The sequence below is a fragment of the Daktulosphaira vitifoliae genome, unplaced genomic scaffold (assembly GCF_025091365.1).
Source record: "Daktulosphaira vitifoliae isolate Bord-2020 unplaced genomic scaffold, ASM2509136v1 Scaffold_4, whole genome shotgun sequence".
NCBI lineage: Eukaryota > Metazoa > Arthropoda > Insecta > Hemiptera > Phylloxeridae > Daktulosphaira > Daktulosphaira vitifoliae.
The window spans coordinates 14,882,713-14,900,890 of NW_026099575.1; the positions used below are offsets into that span (position 1 = coordinate 14,882,713).

Consider the following 18,178-nt stretch of genomic DNA (forward strand, 5'->3'; position numbering starts at 1 on the left):
AAAAAAAAAAAAAAAAAAAAAAAAAAAACACACATCTCATTAAAACCAATACCTTCTCAGCTTCGCATCGAAGCTAAAAAAGCAAACTTTATCTTAAATTAAGCAAATAATTTAACAAGCATTTGAGTAATATATTAAAACATAGAAATTATGTAGTTTCAAATACACAATTATTATATCATTTAATAGATTTGTACTGAAGTGTTTTTATGATAAATGTATAATAATTGTGTTGCGATTCCACTGAACTGGTTTTCTTACAAAAAATGTTGATTGGTTGATAACAACTTTCGGATAAATTTTTATTAAGTTACAAGCATTCAATGTATGAAAATGTTGGAAATAGATAAACTATATAATTATTCCAAGCTACCTGGAGAAAGTAATTTATTTTCAACTGTCTCATTTTCTAGTATAGATGACATTTCATGTGCTACTGAATAATTAAAGAGAGTTGCATTTTGAATATTTGAACAAATTGCTTTATAAACATTTAATATGTTTTTACATAAATAAGAAATTAGACAGACCTAAAAAATATAAAAAAGTTCATAATTTGAGCTAATTAATCTACCAAATTTAGTCTTTACTTGGTGTTCTGAAATATTCAGTAGAATAGGATCAGAATCACAATGAATACAAGCTGCAAGACTTTTTAACAATTCCGGGTTATTATTATGATATTGTATGGTTATAGCCAAAGTACACTGAGCATTAAATGGTTGAAGAAGTTGTATTTTTTGTTGTGATTTATTAAATGGTAGTTCATAAGAATTATGTACAGTAAACATCTCTAAGTTACATAAATTCATTTGCCATGGAAAATATACACCATCTAATTATAATAATTAAACAAAATCTGTAATAAGAATTGCATAAAACAAAAATAAATAATATAAATTTAAAAAAATTACCATTTGACCAAATATTTTCAGGACATTTTATTGGACACATATTTAAATATTGTTCAACTTGTTGTTTAAGGATTGCACACTTCAATGATATAGACATTACCCTGAGCACAACTAACTCATCTCCAATATTTATGGCTTTTTGAAGTAAATGATACAATTCATGATTTTTACTGCTAGAATTTTTTTCTATTGTAGATAATGTTTTACTGGGAAAATACAGCGTAATTTTTGATGCGTCAGCAATCATTATTAATGATTTCCATTTATTGTATAAATGAACAATACCCATTTCTTTTGACTAAATAAATAAAATATGAAAATTGATTATAGTTAATATATTTTTCTATTTATGAACTATGCATAGTATAATGTATAAATTTGTAGTGTTTAATTTTAAAAAATTGATGGATTATTCCTAAAGCAACATGATTTCCTATTTCCTTATTTATATTCTGATTACAAGTTTTATGATTTATAAGTGTAATATATGTATAAATATTTATTATAGCAATTAAATATAGTATGAAATTGATATTTAATAAATTAGTATTGTAATTTTTACGGAGAAATTATAAAAAATTATAAAGTAGTTATTAATTTTATAGCAAACGTATATAAAAGTTGAAGGTCTTTATGCAATATTTAAAAAAAAAAAATTGTTTATTATTTATAAATAAATTTGCTACAGGTTTACAAGGAATTTTTATCAGAAACTTTTCTAAACCTATATTTGGCCGATTTTAAATCTACAATTAGAGTTTCGCATATGGACTAAATAATAACTAAATCCTTCTAATTAATATAACAAATATTTATATTTGATTATTAGGTTATGTATGAATAGTCAATAAATATATTTTAATAAAAAATAAGTTGAAAACATTCTACTTTCTATACGCATTTTTATATTTTGAACCCCCTCTGTATAAATGGAAATGGTCCAATTTAAAAAAAAGTATGTCCAATAAAAGATATATATAAATAGTATTTTTCATAAAAAAATTGTATTGATCTATACATTTTTCAAAAAGTTATAGAAACATAAAGTTAAAAATGTAAAATATAAAATCGAGAATTTTAACACAAAAATAGCATATGGTAGCCATTTTCACGATGAAAACAAAATGAAGTCCGATTTTTTTTCCCATAATAAAGTGTATTACATAAGCTTTAATTTAAGATACATATAAAAATGTCAGTATTTCCAGAACACTTTCAAAAGTTGTCATTTTGAATCCCCATTGTGGTAAAGTCAGATTTATAAAAAAAAATACACAAAATGATAGGTAAATACCTGATGTATCAATAAAAAAAAATTATATTGATTAGGTCATTTTTAAAAAAGTTATGGCAGTTTTAAGTAAAAAAAATTGAAAAAATGTCGAAAATTAGCGATTTTTAAATTTGTAATTCTTTGGAGATTTCATCCATTTACTGGAATGGGGGAAATTTTTTCAATTTTCGAGGGTAATGTCTTTGACTGATATAATTTATGATCTCTTGATGTATCATTGAAAGAAATCGGTTTAGTGAGAGCGGAGAAAAAAAGTAACAGACCCAAAAAAAAACACATCAGAATAAAATTAATACTTCCTCAGCTTTGCATCGTAGCTAAAAATGCCAATTATTATACTTTTATTTTAACTCTCTTGTAGAAATTAACTATATATTATTAACAATCTTTATGCTTAGAAGTATTAATATGTGGTATATTTTCCATAATAATAAATTTTCAACCTTACTATCCTAATATATTTGTAAGTATTTTCTATAAACTAAATTTTTTATACAATACAACTTTTTTAAATTGTGTAATTACAATTGATTACCTTGCTTTTTATATGTAGATATTTAGCAGACTGAAAAGATACATTCTCAGAAATACTACTTTGAATAGAAGTTTTAGGTGTTTTCATTCTATGATCACTGTTAATACTAGTTTCAGATATTTTTCTACTCGAAACACTAAAAAATATTAATATAATTTCAGTGAAACTTTTTTTTTTTTTTTTTTTAATTTAGAATATTATATCAACTTACCTAAAAAATGCTAAATCAGAAGCTGACGATGTTTTCTTAAAAATTTCTTTTTTTATACTCTTTTTTGGCATGTAAATTAACCAATCAAAAAATAATGGATCAAAATTCATATCCAGTTGACCAATTTTCAAAAATATTAATGGAATTGCAGAAGTAATAACACTTTCATGAGGATTTTGAAAAATAACTAAACATTTGAAATATTTTAATATTATTTTAATTACCTAGAAGTTGTCTCATTAAAATTTTTATTTAGATTTTAGTACCTATGTAGATTTATCATTAAAATTGATAAAATATCAAATAATATAAATATTAATGAAGTGTAAACCAAATCAGACAATGTTTGATACATAAATGAAAAAAAAAATGTGTTAGTATTGTAATTAAATTTATTATAATATTATTGTATAATTGATATTTGTCAAATATTAATTGACAATAAACTAGGATAGTGCTTTTAAACTTTTTTGCATTAGTAATTTCTTAAATGGATAATAAAATTTTTGGTAACCCTAAATAATTAGCAAGTGCCTTTTTGGATATCACAATATTGAGAAACAATAAGTTAGGAGACTATTTCCAATACATAATAGTCTCAAAAATACATGATTAAAATATTTGGAAATTCAAAATATGAAAATTTAAAGATTTAAAAATGTTTACAGGATCAATAAAACCAAAAATTCTCACCTATAAGGAGGTTTTGATAACTATATATACTTTAAGATAGTTGAGTCTATTGGTTACCCAACTATCTTAAAGTATAAGGTAAAGAACAGTGCCTTTTTTCATAATAAATTTAATAATTGAAATTAGTATTTAAAGTTGGACATTTTTTAATGCATTGAAAAAATTGATTAAAAAATAACACATTTAAAGAATAATTATAGTACACATTTTTTTAGCCTAATCATAATATTTAAACACTAAACATATGAAAAGTAATAGTCTATTTGGAAAAATGGGGTAAATTATTGCAAATAATTAACTCAAGTTAAGATGAAACTTAACTTAAAAATATTAGTGACAAAACTGTTTTAATATGCTATGCAGTCTAACATCGTTTTAAACATTTTAGTTTTGGTTGCACTGTTATATCTTTAAAACTACAGTTGTTTTTTTAAAATAAACCAAAATATCAGTAAGAGATTCACAAATTTTTTTTCTTCTTGTTTCTTAATTTATAATGAGCAATACTAGTTAAATTACAGGAACTTAGCCCCCAAGTTTAAAAATCTCAACTCCTGAAAAAATTCAAAACATTATTATTGTTGTTATATAAATCTTATTTAGGGTAGGGAAAAATTAAATATTACCCCACTTTATTAGAGACCTTGATAAGTAATTGAATTTCTATTCGATTTTTTTTTTATTTAAACATTTGCGGTTTTCCCTGTGGATAAGGGATAGTGTTTGATACCAGCCGGACAACTTGTGCGGTAGCTGTTTCACCAGTCATGTGTACAGGTCTACCCAACACTTGTAGTGTCAATGGTGTAGGGATATCACCACTTAACTCTAGACTGTGTATAAGGGAGAAAGATAGATACAAAGTAAGAATAGGCACTTGGAATATTGGAACATTAACTGGTAGAAGAATCAAAGAGGAGAAAAGTTAACATTTGTTGTGTGCAGGAAACTAAGTGGAAAGGAGAGAAATCAAGGGAAATAGGTGACGGTTATAAAATAATATATTCAGATAAGTGTAGTACAAAGAATGATGTAGGGATAATAATAGATGAGGAGATGAAAAGTAAAGTAGTAGAAGTAGCTAGGAAAAGTGACAGAATTATGGTCGTAAAATTAATATTCGAGAAAAGTGCTGAATGTAATAAGTGCCTATGGACCACAATCCTGTGGTGGAAATTAAAAGGGGAAAATGAAAAAGAGTTTGTAAAGACAGTAAAAAAGAGGATGGTGTGGAATGTCTAGGGAAACATAAATGATGTGTGGAATGGATTTGCTAGTTGTGTAAAGAATACTGAAAAGGAGATTGTTGATGAGAGTAGGAGTAGAATGCCAGGAAACAAGAAAACGTGATGGTAGGATGAGGACATTCAAAAAATCATAGAAAGTAAGATAAAGCAATTCAAAGTATGGCAGAAGAGCAAAGGAGAGAAGATTGGATGGAGTATAAATGCTTGTGCAAAGAAGCCAAGTGTACAGTAAGTAAGGCGAAGTTTAAAAGTTATGATGAGTTGTATGATAGGCTAGGAACAAAGGAAGGCTAGAAAGAAATCTATAAACTTGCAAAAGTAAAAGAGAAAATGTTTAAAGAATATCATTTTATAAGTTGTATAAAAAGTATTGATAAAAAGGTTCTCTTGAGTAATGATGTAAAAAAAAGTGGAGAGAGTATTTTGAAAAATTACTGAATGAGGAGTACCCAAAAGAGATATTGAGGATATTTTGTGGAATGAAGGACTGGTAGATTTAATTAGTGAGAAAGAGGTATAGGAGGCTGTGGCATCAATGAAAAAGAATAAAGCAGTAGGAACAGATGAAGTGCCAGTAGAAGTATGGAAAATATTAGGCGGTATTGGCATAAGGTGGTTAAAGAAACTTTTAAATAAAATCTTATTAGACGATAATAGCATTAATGAGAATAGGAGTCCCGAAAAGGTACATTGATATAATAGAAGATATGTATGATGGCACTTGTACCAGGGTAAAAAGCGTAAGAGGAGTAACAGAAGGTTTTCGGGTAAGAGTAAAAGTGCACCAAGGTTCTGCTTTAAGCCCTTACTTATTCTCTATAGTGATGGATGAAATTACTAGAGAAATACAAGGAGAGATGCTGTGGTGCATGTTGTTTGCTGACGATATAGTGTTAATAAGAGAAAATAGAGAGGAAATTAATCAAAGGCTAGACGTATGGATCAGCTTTTGAAGAAAAGGGTTTAAGAATAAGTAGAAGTAAGATAGAGTATATAGAGTACGAGTTTGACAATGAAGAACATGGGGTAGATGAAATAAGAAGACCAGTGACAAAAGTCAAGGACGTGATTGAAGAGGTGGAAAGTTTTAAGTATTTAGGATCAGTTGTGCAAAAGAGCGGTGGTATTGACGAGGATGTAAAACACAGAACTAAGTGCGGGTTTGAAATGGAAATGGAAAGAAGCGTCTGGCGTCTTTTGCGATAAAAGAATTCCAATCAGGCTGAAAGGTAAATTCTACAAAACTGTTGTGAGGCAAGCTATGATGTATGGTTCAGAATGTTGGGCGGTTGATAAGAGAGTAGAGCAGAGATGATAATGCTTAGATGGATGTTTGAAGTGACTAGAGAAGATAGGATAAGAAACGAGCATATAAGAAGGAGTATAGGTGTAGTGTCAATCGTGGATAAGATGAGAGAAAATAGATTTAGATGGTTTGGTCATGTTATGAGGAGAGAACAATCGGAAGCTATAAGAACAGTTATAGAAATGAATGTTGAATAAAGAAGAGGTAGAGAAAGACCAAAAAAGAGATGGAGGGAAGCTATTGAATGCGATATGAGGACAAATAATGTGAGCGTAGATGATGTCGGAGATCATTTCAAGTGGAAGTTTAGGATAAGGGTGACTGACTCCGAATGGTTGGGATTAAGGCGAGGAAGAAGAAGAAGAAAAACATTTAAACATTTGCAGTTTATAAAGACAACATGATCTTATTAAATTCTGAATTTATCTTAATTATTATTATCTAATTGAAATAAGCTATGTTATTTCATCATCTAATTAAAATAGTTAATTCCTACCTTTGTCTATTCAGCTATTTAAAAAAAAAACTTTATCACTTTAAAAAATTATAAGAAATAACATTAAAAGTGTATGACTCCAAAATGAATTAACTAGTAAAGATTAGCTAGTTATGTAATTATTCTTAAATAAGTTTATATTTGTCACAAGCTCTAAAATTCTAATAATGCAATGTATATAATTAGTTTAAAAACTAATTTTGAGGTGATGAAGGATAAAATAATATAACAATTTTCTTAATATTGTATTTTCAGAAATTTTGTAACACTTCTTACACATATATATTTTAGAAAAAATTTTAATACAAATTTTTTTTTTCAATAAACTCATAAATATTGGTTTGGTTTGGTTTGACTATATCATTTAATAACTATTAAATTTTTATATTTACTAAATCATGAAAATGATATTTTAAATAAATATTTATTACTATCTTAAGTGAACAAAAAAATATATTAATTTTCTAAGATACTTGAAATATTAATAAAATCTTCCGTCATAAAATGGTAAATAATTGCTCAAGCAGTTTTAAATTATATTTTTAAAACATTTTGTTAGGTCATTTCGCAATGAAATTTATTATACCTTATTTTAAATTAATACATGATGAATTGTGACATTTTATCAATATTGTATTCGTTACTAGCATTTCAAGTTCACATTGATATTATTTTGGAAATATTTTTACTTATGCAAGGTATTAGTATTTCGGTTATTTTATAATTTTTACATAAAATTCAATAGATAGAAATATATCTTTAATACTTTGGTGTTCAAATTTATAAATATTACTAAATTTCAGCTTATTACATTGCACATTAGCTAAAAATTGTTTTTTTTTTTTACCATGCATGTTTCAAAAATACAAATACATTTATACATACTTTGTAAAAAAGGTAAATCCTTATCCTCAATTTTAAAAGTTGATAATATAACAGTACTTTCTTCAATATCATGGTTTGTGGTTTTGTGGTTAATTATTTTTGTAGCACAGTTATTAAGTGTTATCTTAGTGTAAGAAATTTTATTTTCCAACTTATATAATACTTTAATTCCCTCTAACATCACTTTTAATATATTAACACCTAAAATATAAGATTGATTATTATAAAGAGGTTCATAAAAATAAGTTTAACACAATTTAGAACAGGTATAATAGAAACCAAAATAGATTTAAATCTGCTAGTGATTCAAACCCTAATAAAAGTTTACCTAAAATGACAAAAATTCTTTTATGGTAAATTGATTATAATACATATAATTAGAATGTATAGTTATCAAAATCTGGTAAGATTCTTTTAAGTTTGTATAATACGTATTATTTAAAAATATACATATAAGTATGTATACATTTATTAAGTAATAAGTGAGATTAATAATTAGTATTTGTTATTATTATAACTATTAAAACAGTTATTACATATTGTAATTTTATAATTGTATTATATATCTGTTATATTATTTATATAAAAACTGTTAAATATCTACTATTTTCTAATATTATTTATTAAAATATTTATTTTACATATTTTAACAATATTTTTAACTTTTATTTTTTACTCACACCTTCAAATGATATCATCCATTTTAAGATTAGTCAAAATGTTTTGTAAAATTTATGCATCTAGCTAGAGTTAAATTTTTAAAGAGTCTATGTTACATTTTACCCCCCTTAAGAATATTTTTTATATTTAAAAATATTATAATATATTACTTTTATAATTTTTAATTATATCTTATTATTTTAATATTTTATATTTATAGTTAATAGTTTGTAGACAAGTATATATATATATAATGTATAAATTATATTTTTTTTTAATTTACAAAAAAATATTCTTATTGAAATAATTTTTCAAAGAGATAATAGTGTCAGTATAAGATAAGCAACTGAATAGTAATTTCCATAGTGTACCTCCATATATAACAAATATTTTTGAAATATTGAACATGCACATGATCTTTTAAAGAAATTATTTATTAAAAAAAATTGAAATTCAGTTACCTGGTGCATCCACCATTAAGGTTGATGTGAAAATGTAATTTATAGCATGTAGAAGACGCCTATGGTTTGACATTATTAAAGAACTTATAATGTAATATATAATTAAACAATTTTCTTTGGATGTAGAAATAGTTACCATATCTAAAAAGTTAAAGTGTAATGTCATATAAATATGATAAATTAAAAATAAAGATAAATAACCTGTATCTAAAATGTTATCAGAGCTATAAGGTTCATAACAATCAAAAGTTATATTATACATTATATTATTTATTTTTACCAATCTATAAATTGATTTAAAAAGTTCTATTTTCAACAATAATTCTTTAATCTAAAAAAAATCAAAATATAAATATACAATAAAATAAAATTTATATATTAAGGATATTTTTCCATTAGTAGTTTATTTTAGTTTTTTACTTAAAATTAGATAAAGTTAGTTAGGTAAAGCAACTAAGAAGCAACTCCTCATTGGCATATTTAATTTTAAAAACCTCAAAGTCAGTGTCTCTAATTAATCAATTAAAAAACTACCTCTATAAGTTTTAATGACTATTTTTTAATGCAAATTTCTAAATTTTATAAAAAAAATTTTAAGAGTCCTAAAGTATCACTTTATTTTTTTTGCTAAGTTACACCACTAATTTTCCTTTGAACTTTAAGAAAATTAAACATGTACATTTTATTTATAAATATCAATGCAACTCTATTATCATAAATACACATCTCAATTTCAAAATCATTGGCAACTGAAGGTAGGTTCTAATTATTATAACAAATAATAGATATCATTATTTTGACATTTTGATGGTGCAACATGACTATATTTTTTCAATATTATTTTATACCTATTAATTGACAAGGGTGTTATTTGTGGTATACATGTAGTCTCAGTGAAATCTATGTGAACTATAAAAACAATTGAGTTGTTTTTATAAAGAGCCTCTCTTTATGGATCATTACAATTACTTTAACTATCATAATTAAGTAAATTGTCAATACAAAATTATAAACTTGCTATAAAGTTATCCATAGATCAGATCTATATTTTAGAGACTAAATTGCTAATTTTATAATGTATCTCTCAATTTGAAAAACAAAAGATCTTTTCTTTATTCATTACCTCTATATTGAGGCATCTAAAAACTAAAAAATATTGATGCCAAGATGCAATGTACTCCTGGTAAATTTCACAGTGTATCTTTTGTAAAAAATAATCACCCTTTCCAAAGAAAATGTATAAATGCAACTGATTAATTATAAATAGATAATAATATTTAAGTAAGTAATCTAAACATTTTTTAACAAATATAGTATAAAATTCAAATGTGTTTGAAGTAAGTTTGAATGTTCAAACCTCTTTTAGTTGTTTTAATTCATAATATATAAATACCCGAATGATGGTTCGATTTTTTAACTCTAATTTTATATTTTCTGATAAATCATTAACAACAGAAGACGGTAAGTTTGACCAAGTTAATCTATTTTTAGGTGTAACAATACGACAATCAATAACTTTTAACTCAATTATGGCAACTGGTGGATTTTCAAAAAGTGGATCAAGCTGCATTGTACATGTTTTTTGATTTTTCTAAAAAAAAAAAAAATAATAAATAATAATAATAAATGTTTGAAAATAGTCATTAAGCTTACTCTATATTTTTGGGAGTATAATGGAATGTGGCATGCAGGATAAATTTTTAAGACTGGATTAAATATTGTTATTTGATATACCATAAGTTCAACATTAGATTTTAGTAAGTTATTTTGTTTTTCATATAAATCTATACAACATTAAAATCAAAGATTATTTTAATATATTTATAATCAAATATATATATATATATAGTAAAAAATTATGTACTTTTTGGTAAAGATTGAGGTTGAGTTGTAAACAAAACTGAATCATAGCTAAGTATTAGGTTATTAATAAACTCAATTCTATGAATAAGTCCTGAAGAAATATTCATAATACTTGGTCCAGCCACAAATCTAAGTAAACATTTCTCTTCATATCTACAAATAAAATAATATTGTTTTATTTAATTTTAATTTGAATTTTTTGATAAGATTACAATATTTAAAAGTTGTATGATGTTAACTAATAGTAATATTAAGTCTCATAAGTTTTGAGGAATAAATGACTCCTCCTGATGTTGGTTCATAGTCAAGGACTTGTCATAAAATATAACTTGACCACACAAAAACTTACAAAAATATGCAAATTTGAGACAATTAGTGAAAAAAGTATCTATAAAAACCCTTTTATTTTTGTTTATTCAATATATATCAAACCAGTTTAAATTAATTTAGTTAATAAAAAAATTGAGATGATATAAAAAAAAGAAAATACAATTTTACAATATATTTTTAAAAAAAGTCAAATAAAAAATTATACAAAAACTATTTATTATAACAACAATATAATTATAATATTTACATACAATTGTAAATGATAAGATAAATTTATTAAATAAGGACTCAAAGTCACACTCAAATCTCACTGCTGTTGTGTTTACTCAGTTAACTTTTTTCCATTAACTTAAGTAAAAAATCAACAAACAACTTGAATAAGATTAATCTAAATGTTTTAACTATAATTAAAAAAATAATATTATTTATAGAACAACATTGTTAATGATATTATATTCCACAGTACTATAAATACGAAAATATTTAAAACTTACAAAAAATTATTCATAACATCATCATTATCATCAACAATATTTTGTTGTGAATGATAAATTTGAGTAGACACATAATCAATTGAAAGAGCTGGAGATTTTTCTAAAAGTATTGCTTCTGAAAATTTAATTAAATAGTTTAATAAAAAAAAATATGTATATATATATACATATATACAGAGTGAGAGATGANATATTAAATGGCATTAATTTATATCATTATATTATATTTTTATATTTAATTAACAAATAAAGTTATATTAAAAATTCAAATGCCATTTACTATTAAATTAAAAACTCAAACATTTTATTAAATTCAAAATATGTGTTTCCATTAAAAAAAAATAAAGTAGACACTCTTAAAAGGCATAAGGGATACAATTCAGATTTTAAATTGAGATGCTATATTTTTAAAAATGTCAATTTTCTTATAAAAAAATCATAGAAGTAATTATTAGACATTTTTTAAAAAAATTAACTTGTCAACTTGATTGTAACCTAAAAAAAACTATTTTTACTATTAAATAAATAAATGTTTAAGTCAATTTGATCAAAATAAGGTATAAATAAGAAGGTACAGATATTCCTTCTCCAATTTTGTTTCATTCTTTTAAGTAAAAATTTATTGGTAAAACTAATGATAAAAATAAGGTAATGAATCTGTTTCTATAATTTTACTAAAAATTGTTTCTTATTAGTGAGGAACAGAAAAGTGCAGGACTTGAAGTTAAGTGAAATTTACAACAAAATGCGTGTAATATAATAACAATAAGTAGTATTATTGCAAAATGTTATTAGTAACATTAAAGTAATTTAAAAGTACTCACCACTGTAATTACTTAAATGATGATCAAATGAAAATATGCTTGAATCATGTATAAAGTTATTTGTAATATTTTCAGAGAACAATGAATTTGATAAATATGATTTCTGGATTAAACCTGATAATAAATATGTATTCTGAAATATAAGACAAAGGTTTACTTTGAAACAATATACATAATTGAATGAGTGAATTGAAGATTGGACAAGTTTATATTTTTGTCAAAGTAATTATTTAATTAAAGAATGTTTTTGGATATATTATAATTAAATAATTATTAGCTTAATATTCACACACACATTTAAATCTGGCAGGTATGATACGTGTCAGATTGCTAGATGGATTAAAATTCAGTCTGATCTGGAGCTATCAAGACAAATAACAGAATGAATTATTTATTTAAAATTATTTAAAGTAACATAAATGGCATTGTATAATTTTAAAATATAACTAATACTTCAAATTTAAATAAAATAATATATTTATGATTTGTTTAAGTAAAATTAATTGTTAATAACACAGGTGAAGCGGGGAAATGTAAACAAATGTAGATGTTAATTAATTTTCAGCAGATGTTAACTATTTAGTAAATTGAAAAGATTATATGTGTTGCTATCATATTAAATGTATTCATACATTTGAAATAAAAACTTGTGCATTTATCTAAAAATATATTGTTTTCCCTATTTCACTCTAATAGATACACATATCATTTTTACTTGGAAATATATGTAAAATGTACTAAATATTATATAAGTACATATCATAAATAATAAACAAACCGTATAACAGTCTTGAGCTCCACATGTACAAACTCCTAGAGATTCCACATTACATTTACTAATGCCCATCTGAATATTTATCCAATCTGATAGGTGAGATATACCTTCTAAAGAAATACCATTCATGGTAAACTGTATTATTGGACGGAAGTCATTTTTTTTATTAGATGATTTTATCTAAAAAAATATTTATATATGTACATAGATACAATTTATTAATTTAACTAATATAATAATAAAGTTTTTTAAAAGATTATTCATTTTAATAACCTATTCCATCTTGAAATAACTTTTTAATAATATTAAAAGAATTAGAAATGGTATAACAAACTATATAAATTATTAAGTGTTTAGAGCAAGTAAGGAATAGTATCTTGTTGGTATATTTGGATCATATTGTTACTCTTTCTTTATTATAATTTCTGGATTATCTTAATAATCTAAAATTTATAGAAGCTAGTCAATGAATGAATGAGGTAAAAAGAAAGCTTTGAAATTTTAATTGCCCTAGTTTAAATATTAGACCTCCTAATTATATAAAATTAGATTAGAATATTGTGTATATCTTAGCAAACTTAAGATAATTAAATTTATCAATTTAAAATGTATAAAAACAATGGTACATAATTATTTTATAATTATACACACTGAAATGGAGACCAGTGTTCATCTAAACTAGGTATTTTTTATGGAAGACTTTAGAAAACTAAAATTATATTAAAAAAAAAAAAACCAGCACAGTGGGGTCATAACATAGCAAGGATAAAACTTGTGTATTTGTAATTTCACAATTTCTTTGTTTTAAAATTTTTTCAATAAAATATTAAATACCTGTTAAATTATTTGCTTAATTGAAAAGAAAGTAAATTTTTAATAAAAATTGTGAATTTTTTTCTTTGATGGCCGATTTCTCAAAGTAAAATAATTGCGAGATAAAATTTTTTTTTAATATTATAGTATATTTCAAAAATTTGATGGATCAATAATATATGTTAATTTAAAAAATATATGTTATGGTAATACCAATATATTATCAGATTCACATGAAAGCTAAAATATTCTGTATGTTTTGTATTTAAACTTACTTTAAAAATAAATAACAATGTTTCTATAAATAGTCCTGTATTTAATGTATGACCATTTATAGGTAAATTAGATGTCAAAGGAATATCACTAATATTTCCACTGATCAAATTAACATTGGGTACCCAACTCCACATCCAATCTAGCCAACCATCATTATCATTTGAAAATGATTCTGAAACTTATTTTATACTTATTATTAAATTTAATGAATACTAAAAATATTTAAAAAATATAATAACTTAATTGTTAAATTACATATATCAGTTTAAACACATCTAACTAACAACTCTAATAACTTTTAATATAAAAAATTTTGTTGAGTCGATAACAACTTTAGGATAAGTACTTATTGACATAAAAATAATTTAATTGCATAAAGTGAATATGTAGTTTGTGTAAATTAGTACAGCTAGTACTGGTATGTATTTATAACCTATTCCATTGTTCTACATACCCACTATATGTATTAAAATACCTGCAATTTAATAATCACTTATCCCAAAGTTTTTATTGACCCTTCAAAATCTTTAAAAAATAATTATAAAGAAAGGTAAAAAAAATTAATTTTTAAACTACCTTTATTATAACAAATAAATAATAAATAATATCCTTTTAATGTAGTCTAAGAATGCAAAAATTGTTATAAAAAAATTATAGTGAAATTTTAAACAAATATTAAGAGTTATTTGCAGCAGTTCTATCCTTTATACAAGGTGATCAGTTTATCATAACAACAATCGGTTTATAACAACTTTTGGACCAGGACTTTGGAAGTTATTCTAATTAGAATGTAAATTAAATTAAATCATTTAATTAATTTCTAAAGTAAATTTTTAACAATTGCTTTCATGATTTTTTTACAAGAAAATTGACAATCTTAAAAATATAGCATCTTCATTTCACAATCTGAATAGTATCCCTTAATGATGTACAAAAATATAACATTACTTCTTATCTGCTAGGTGATATTTGTTTAATTTTTTCAAAATACTAACACAATTATAAAAATGACTGATCGATAACAAATTTTGAACCACTATTTCAGAAGTTATTAACAATTTAAAGTAATGATTGGTGGAGAGGAGTGGGTGCTGTTAATTTTATCACTAATCATTTCCCAACCATACTCTTCTATCCTCTTAGGTATAAAAATGAAAATAACTTCCGAATTACTAGTTCAAATTTTGTTATTAACCAGTAATTTTCTTAATTATATTATTTTCTATTTTATAAGCTAGTTAAATATATTCATTACCATTTAAAAAAATAAAGATGACACCTCTATAAAATATAAGGAGTGTATCTAAAAATTATTTTATGACAGATAAATGAAAATACATATGTAACTAACAAAAACCATTAAACAAATTCGCAAATTATTATCTTAAGAGAATTTGACATTTAAAGAGAACAAAAAAAAAATATTAAAAACTTGTTTAGTATTTACTTGAGCTACAACTACTTGAGCTTCTTTTGGATAAATCTTCATCAGCATAATTATTTGATTCTGATGACCTATTTTCATTTAATTCAAGTATAATGTTCAATAATCTCAAAAACATTGGTAACTGTGGTTCAGTGAGAGTAAGTGCTACTTTTGAGCAAAATATACTTATTTGTGTTAAATAAGGCTGTACAGAATGAGATGATTGATATAAACGATATAATCTGATTGATATAGAACACTTATATAATATAGGCTCTAGATATGTTTCAATACACCCTGAAGCATTTCTTCTGTCCAAGCAAATCGTAACATCAGAAAAATCAATTATTTTTCTAAGAACTAATTGAGTTGGGGTCAATTCTGTAAAATATTTAATAGTAAATTATTCTAGCAGTGAATCTATAAAATAACACAGTTACTTCATATTTTTTATCATGCTAAAAGCCGTGAATATTTTTTGCCTTAAAAATCAGTTTTCCAAAAAATCAAGTAAATTAATAGGAAAAACTAGTTTTAATACAAAAATTGTACTTAAAATATAAATATCTAATTAGTGTAGCCCAAAAACAAAATAATTAAAACTTATCTCAAAGTACTATTTTATTCATTAAGAAAAATGTATCCTAAGTTTAAGGTACTTTAAAAATAGCAAATTTAATACAAAATTAAAAAAAAACACGTATGTACGAAAAAAAATTTATTAAAATGAAACAAAAGATAGTAAATATTCTATGTATTTTCAACTGTTTTTCTTTGTAACTCTAAAAGTTTTCTATCTAGTAAAGTGACCCAATACTCATGTACTATATTTTACGCTAATTTATAGCCCTCCATAAAGAAATCATATTTAAAAGTACATTTCAATGAACTTCATGTAAATTAAGTGCATGTTAATTTATAAAACTTATTAAATTGATGATTTAAAAAATAGTAATTCATTATATAAATCCTTACGATATTTAATGTTGTAAAATTTTTGTTTAAACACCTGTTTTACAAACTATTTGGACTAAAATTCAAATTACTTATATTACCTATTATATCACGAATCCAGTTTTCATTACAGGAATCAAAAGTTATTGATTTAATATTCATAGAAAGAACAATATCATCTTCAATATATTTTAAAATAATATTGTTACAAGTTATAGACAGATTTCCTAATATTTTATTCATTAAACTCTGAACATATGAAGGAGGAGGCATTTTATCATAGTCTGCTTTATTTACTCTATAATCAAAATGTATACAATTATATAAACATTGTATTTCTATAATCCATAAAATAATCAAGTTTATTTATTTTTATTTTAATTAACTATTATTTTTCAGTAGAAATAAAAATTAAACACTCAAGGTAAAATGGAGACTAAATCATTTTTTAGTTACGACTATACATTTTTTAAACATTGTATTATTCTTCAGGTTTTCTCATCAATTTCTTTATTTGACTTAAAATTCAATAATATAATACTTGATAAAAACTGTGATGGTATTTGTTGAAAAAATTAGAACAATTCATTCCCAAATGATGAGTTATGTTAGATAGGCACACATCATCTTTTGTTAGGAAATAATATATTATTTTAATGAGTGTTTATGTTATATACATAAATTTAAATTAGTTGGGTTTAAAAAGTAAATAAAATATAATATAACCTAACAATAGTATAGCTGAGGCTAATTGTTTAAAAAGACTATGAAATTTATTGGCTGAATTAGTAAAAAGACAAGCTGTGGTAAAAAAGAAAGGTAGAAGCTAAAAAAATTTGGTTTAAGGTTTTAAAAAAGATTTTTAGTATGAAAGGTGTGTCAGTAGACTAAGTAAAATGGAGGTCAGTATAATAGTAACCAATATCAAATATTTAGGGGAAAAATTGAAAAATTAGAAATAAAAGAACTCCTACAGTCCCTAACCATAGTTATGATCAAAAATATAATTCAAGTTAACTGTCAGTCATATATTTTTTTCCTATTAGCAAATCATAATTACAGTACTAAGTATACAAATGTAAAATCATTGAAATAATGTTTAATAGATATGCGATATTATTTTTCAAATAACCTCTAATATTTTTTTGTTTTTCCACTTTTAATAATGTAATTTTATGATAGGATATACTGCTTTTCAAAATTTCTTAAAATTAGATAGTCTTTTATATAATATTCCTCTGTAACCCCATTGAAAACTAAATTAGTAAATCCTTTAATTCTGAAAATGTCATAATTTGTTGGGAACTACTTATAATAAACATTATTTAATAATATTAACAAAGAAAAGAATAACAAAATTTACTACTTAACAAACCTTTTATCCGGAGTTTTAACTTTATTTTGGTATGAAGTTTTTATTTTTAACACACATTCTAGAAAATTAATTATTTAACAAAGTGAAATAAATTTATACAAAAAAATATTCATAACATTTATACCAATTGTATCAATTGTAACTTTAACAGCTTCTGATCCTAATTTAGTCCAAGGTACTCGGATTACTAATTGGTTAATATGACCACTTAATAAAACAACTGGTAAATTTAATTCATGTTCTAAAACCTCTAAATCAAGTTCCAAGTTTTGGAATATACCTTCACCATCCCACAAGGATACCTAAATAACATATAACCATATGTAATTTTTTAATATATGTAGTT

The 18,178-nt window shown here is 23.7% G+C and overlaps 1 protein-coding gene across 2 annotated transcripts in view; it reads right to left on the minus strand.

Annotated features, from left to right (window-relative positions):
- LOC126904577 (intermembrane lipid transfer protein VPS13B) overlaps nucleotides 1-18,178 on the minus strand; it is a 52,661-nt gene that overhangs the window by 33,976 nt on the left and 507 nt on the right. The window contains exons 2-20 of one of the 2 annotated variants that reach the window (XM_050683706.1): nucleotides 17,957-18,134; nucleotides 17,833-17,890; nucleotides 16,559-16,755; nucleotides 15,525-15,884; nucleotides 14,077-14,255; nucleotides 12,992-13,168; nucleotides 12,214-12,346; nucleotides 11,390-11,504; nucleotides 10,567-10,718; nucleotides 10,356-10,486; nucleotides 10,096-10,293; nucleotides 8,904-9,033; nucleotides 8,703-8,843; nucleotides 7,582-7,782; nucleotides 2,955-3,141; nucleotides 2,744-2,879; nucleotides 915-1,212; nucleotides 591-835; nucleotides 374-530 (exon numbers count right to left, since the gene is read on the minus strand). In XM_050683706.1, coding sequence (XP_050539663.1) covers nucleotides 374-530; nucleotides 591-835; nucleotides 915-1,212; nucleotides 2,744-2,879; nucleotides 2,955-3,141; nucleotides 7,582-7,782; nucleotides 8,703-8,843; nucleotides 8,904-9,033; nucleotides 10,096-10,293; nucleotides 10,356-10,486; nucleotides 10,567-10,718; nucleotides 11,390-11,504; nucleotides 12,214-12,346; nucleotides 12,992-13,168; nucleotides 14,077-14,255; nucleotides 15,525-15,884; nucleotides 16,559-16,755; nucleotides 17,833-17,890; nucleotides 17,957-18,134 — 3,373 coding nt within the window. Of the gene's footprint in view, nucleotides 1-373; nucleotides 531-590; nucleotides 836-914; nucleotides 1,213-2,743; nucleotides 2,880-2,954; nucleotides 3,142-7,581; nucleotides 7,783-8,702; nucleotides 8,844-8,903; nucleotides 9,034-10,095; nucleotides 10,294-10,355; nucleotides 10,487-10,566; nucleotides 10,719-10,777; nucleotides 10,958-11,389; nucleotides 11,505-12,213; nucleotides 12,347-12,991; nucleotides 13,169-14,076; nucleotides 14,256-15,524; nucleotides 15,885-16,558; nucleotides 16,756-17,832; nucleotides 17,891-17,956; nucleotides 18,135-18,178 lie in introns of those variants that run through there. The other variant, XM_050683707.1, reaches the window with a different exon arrangement.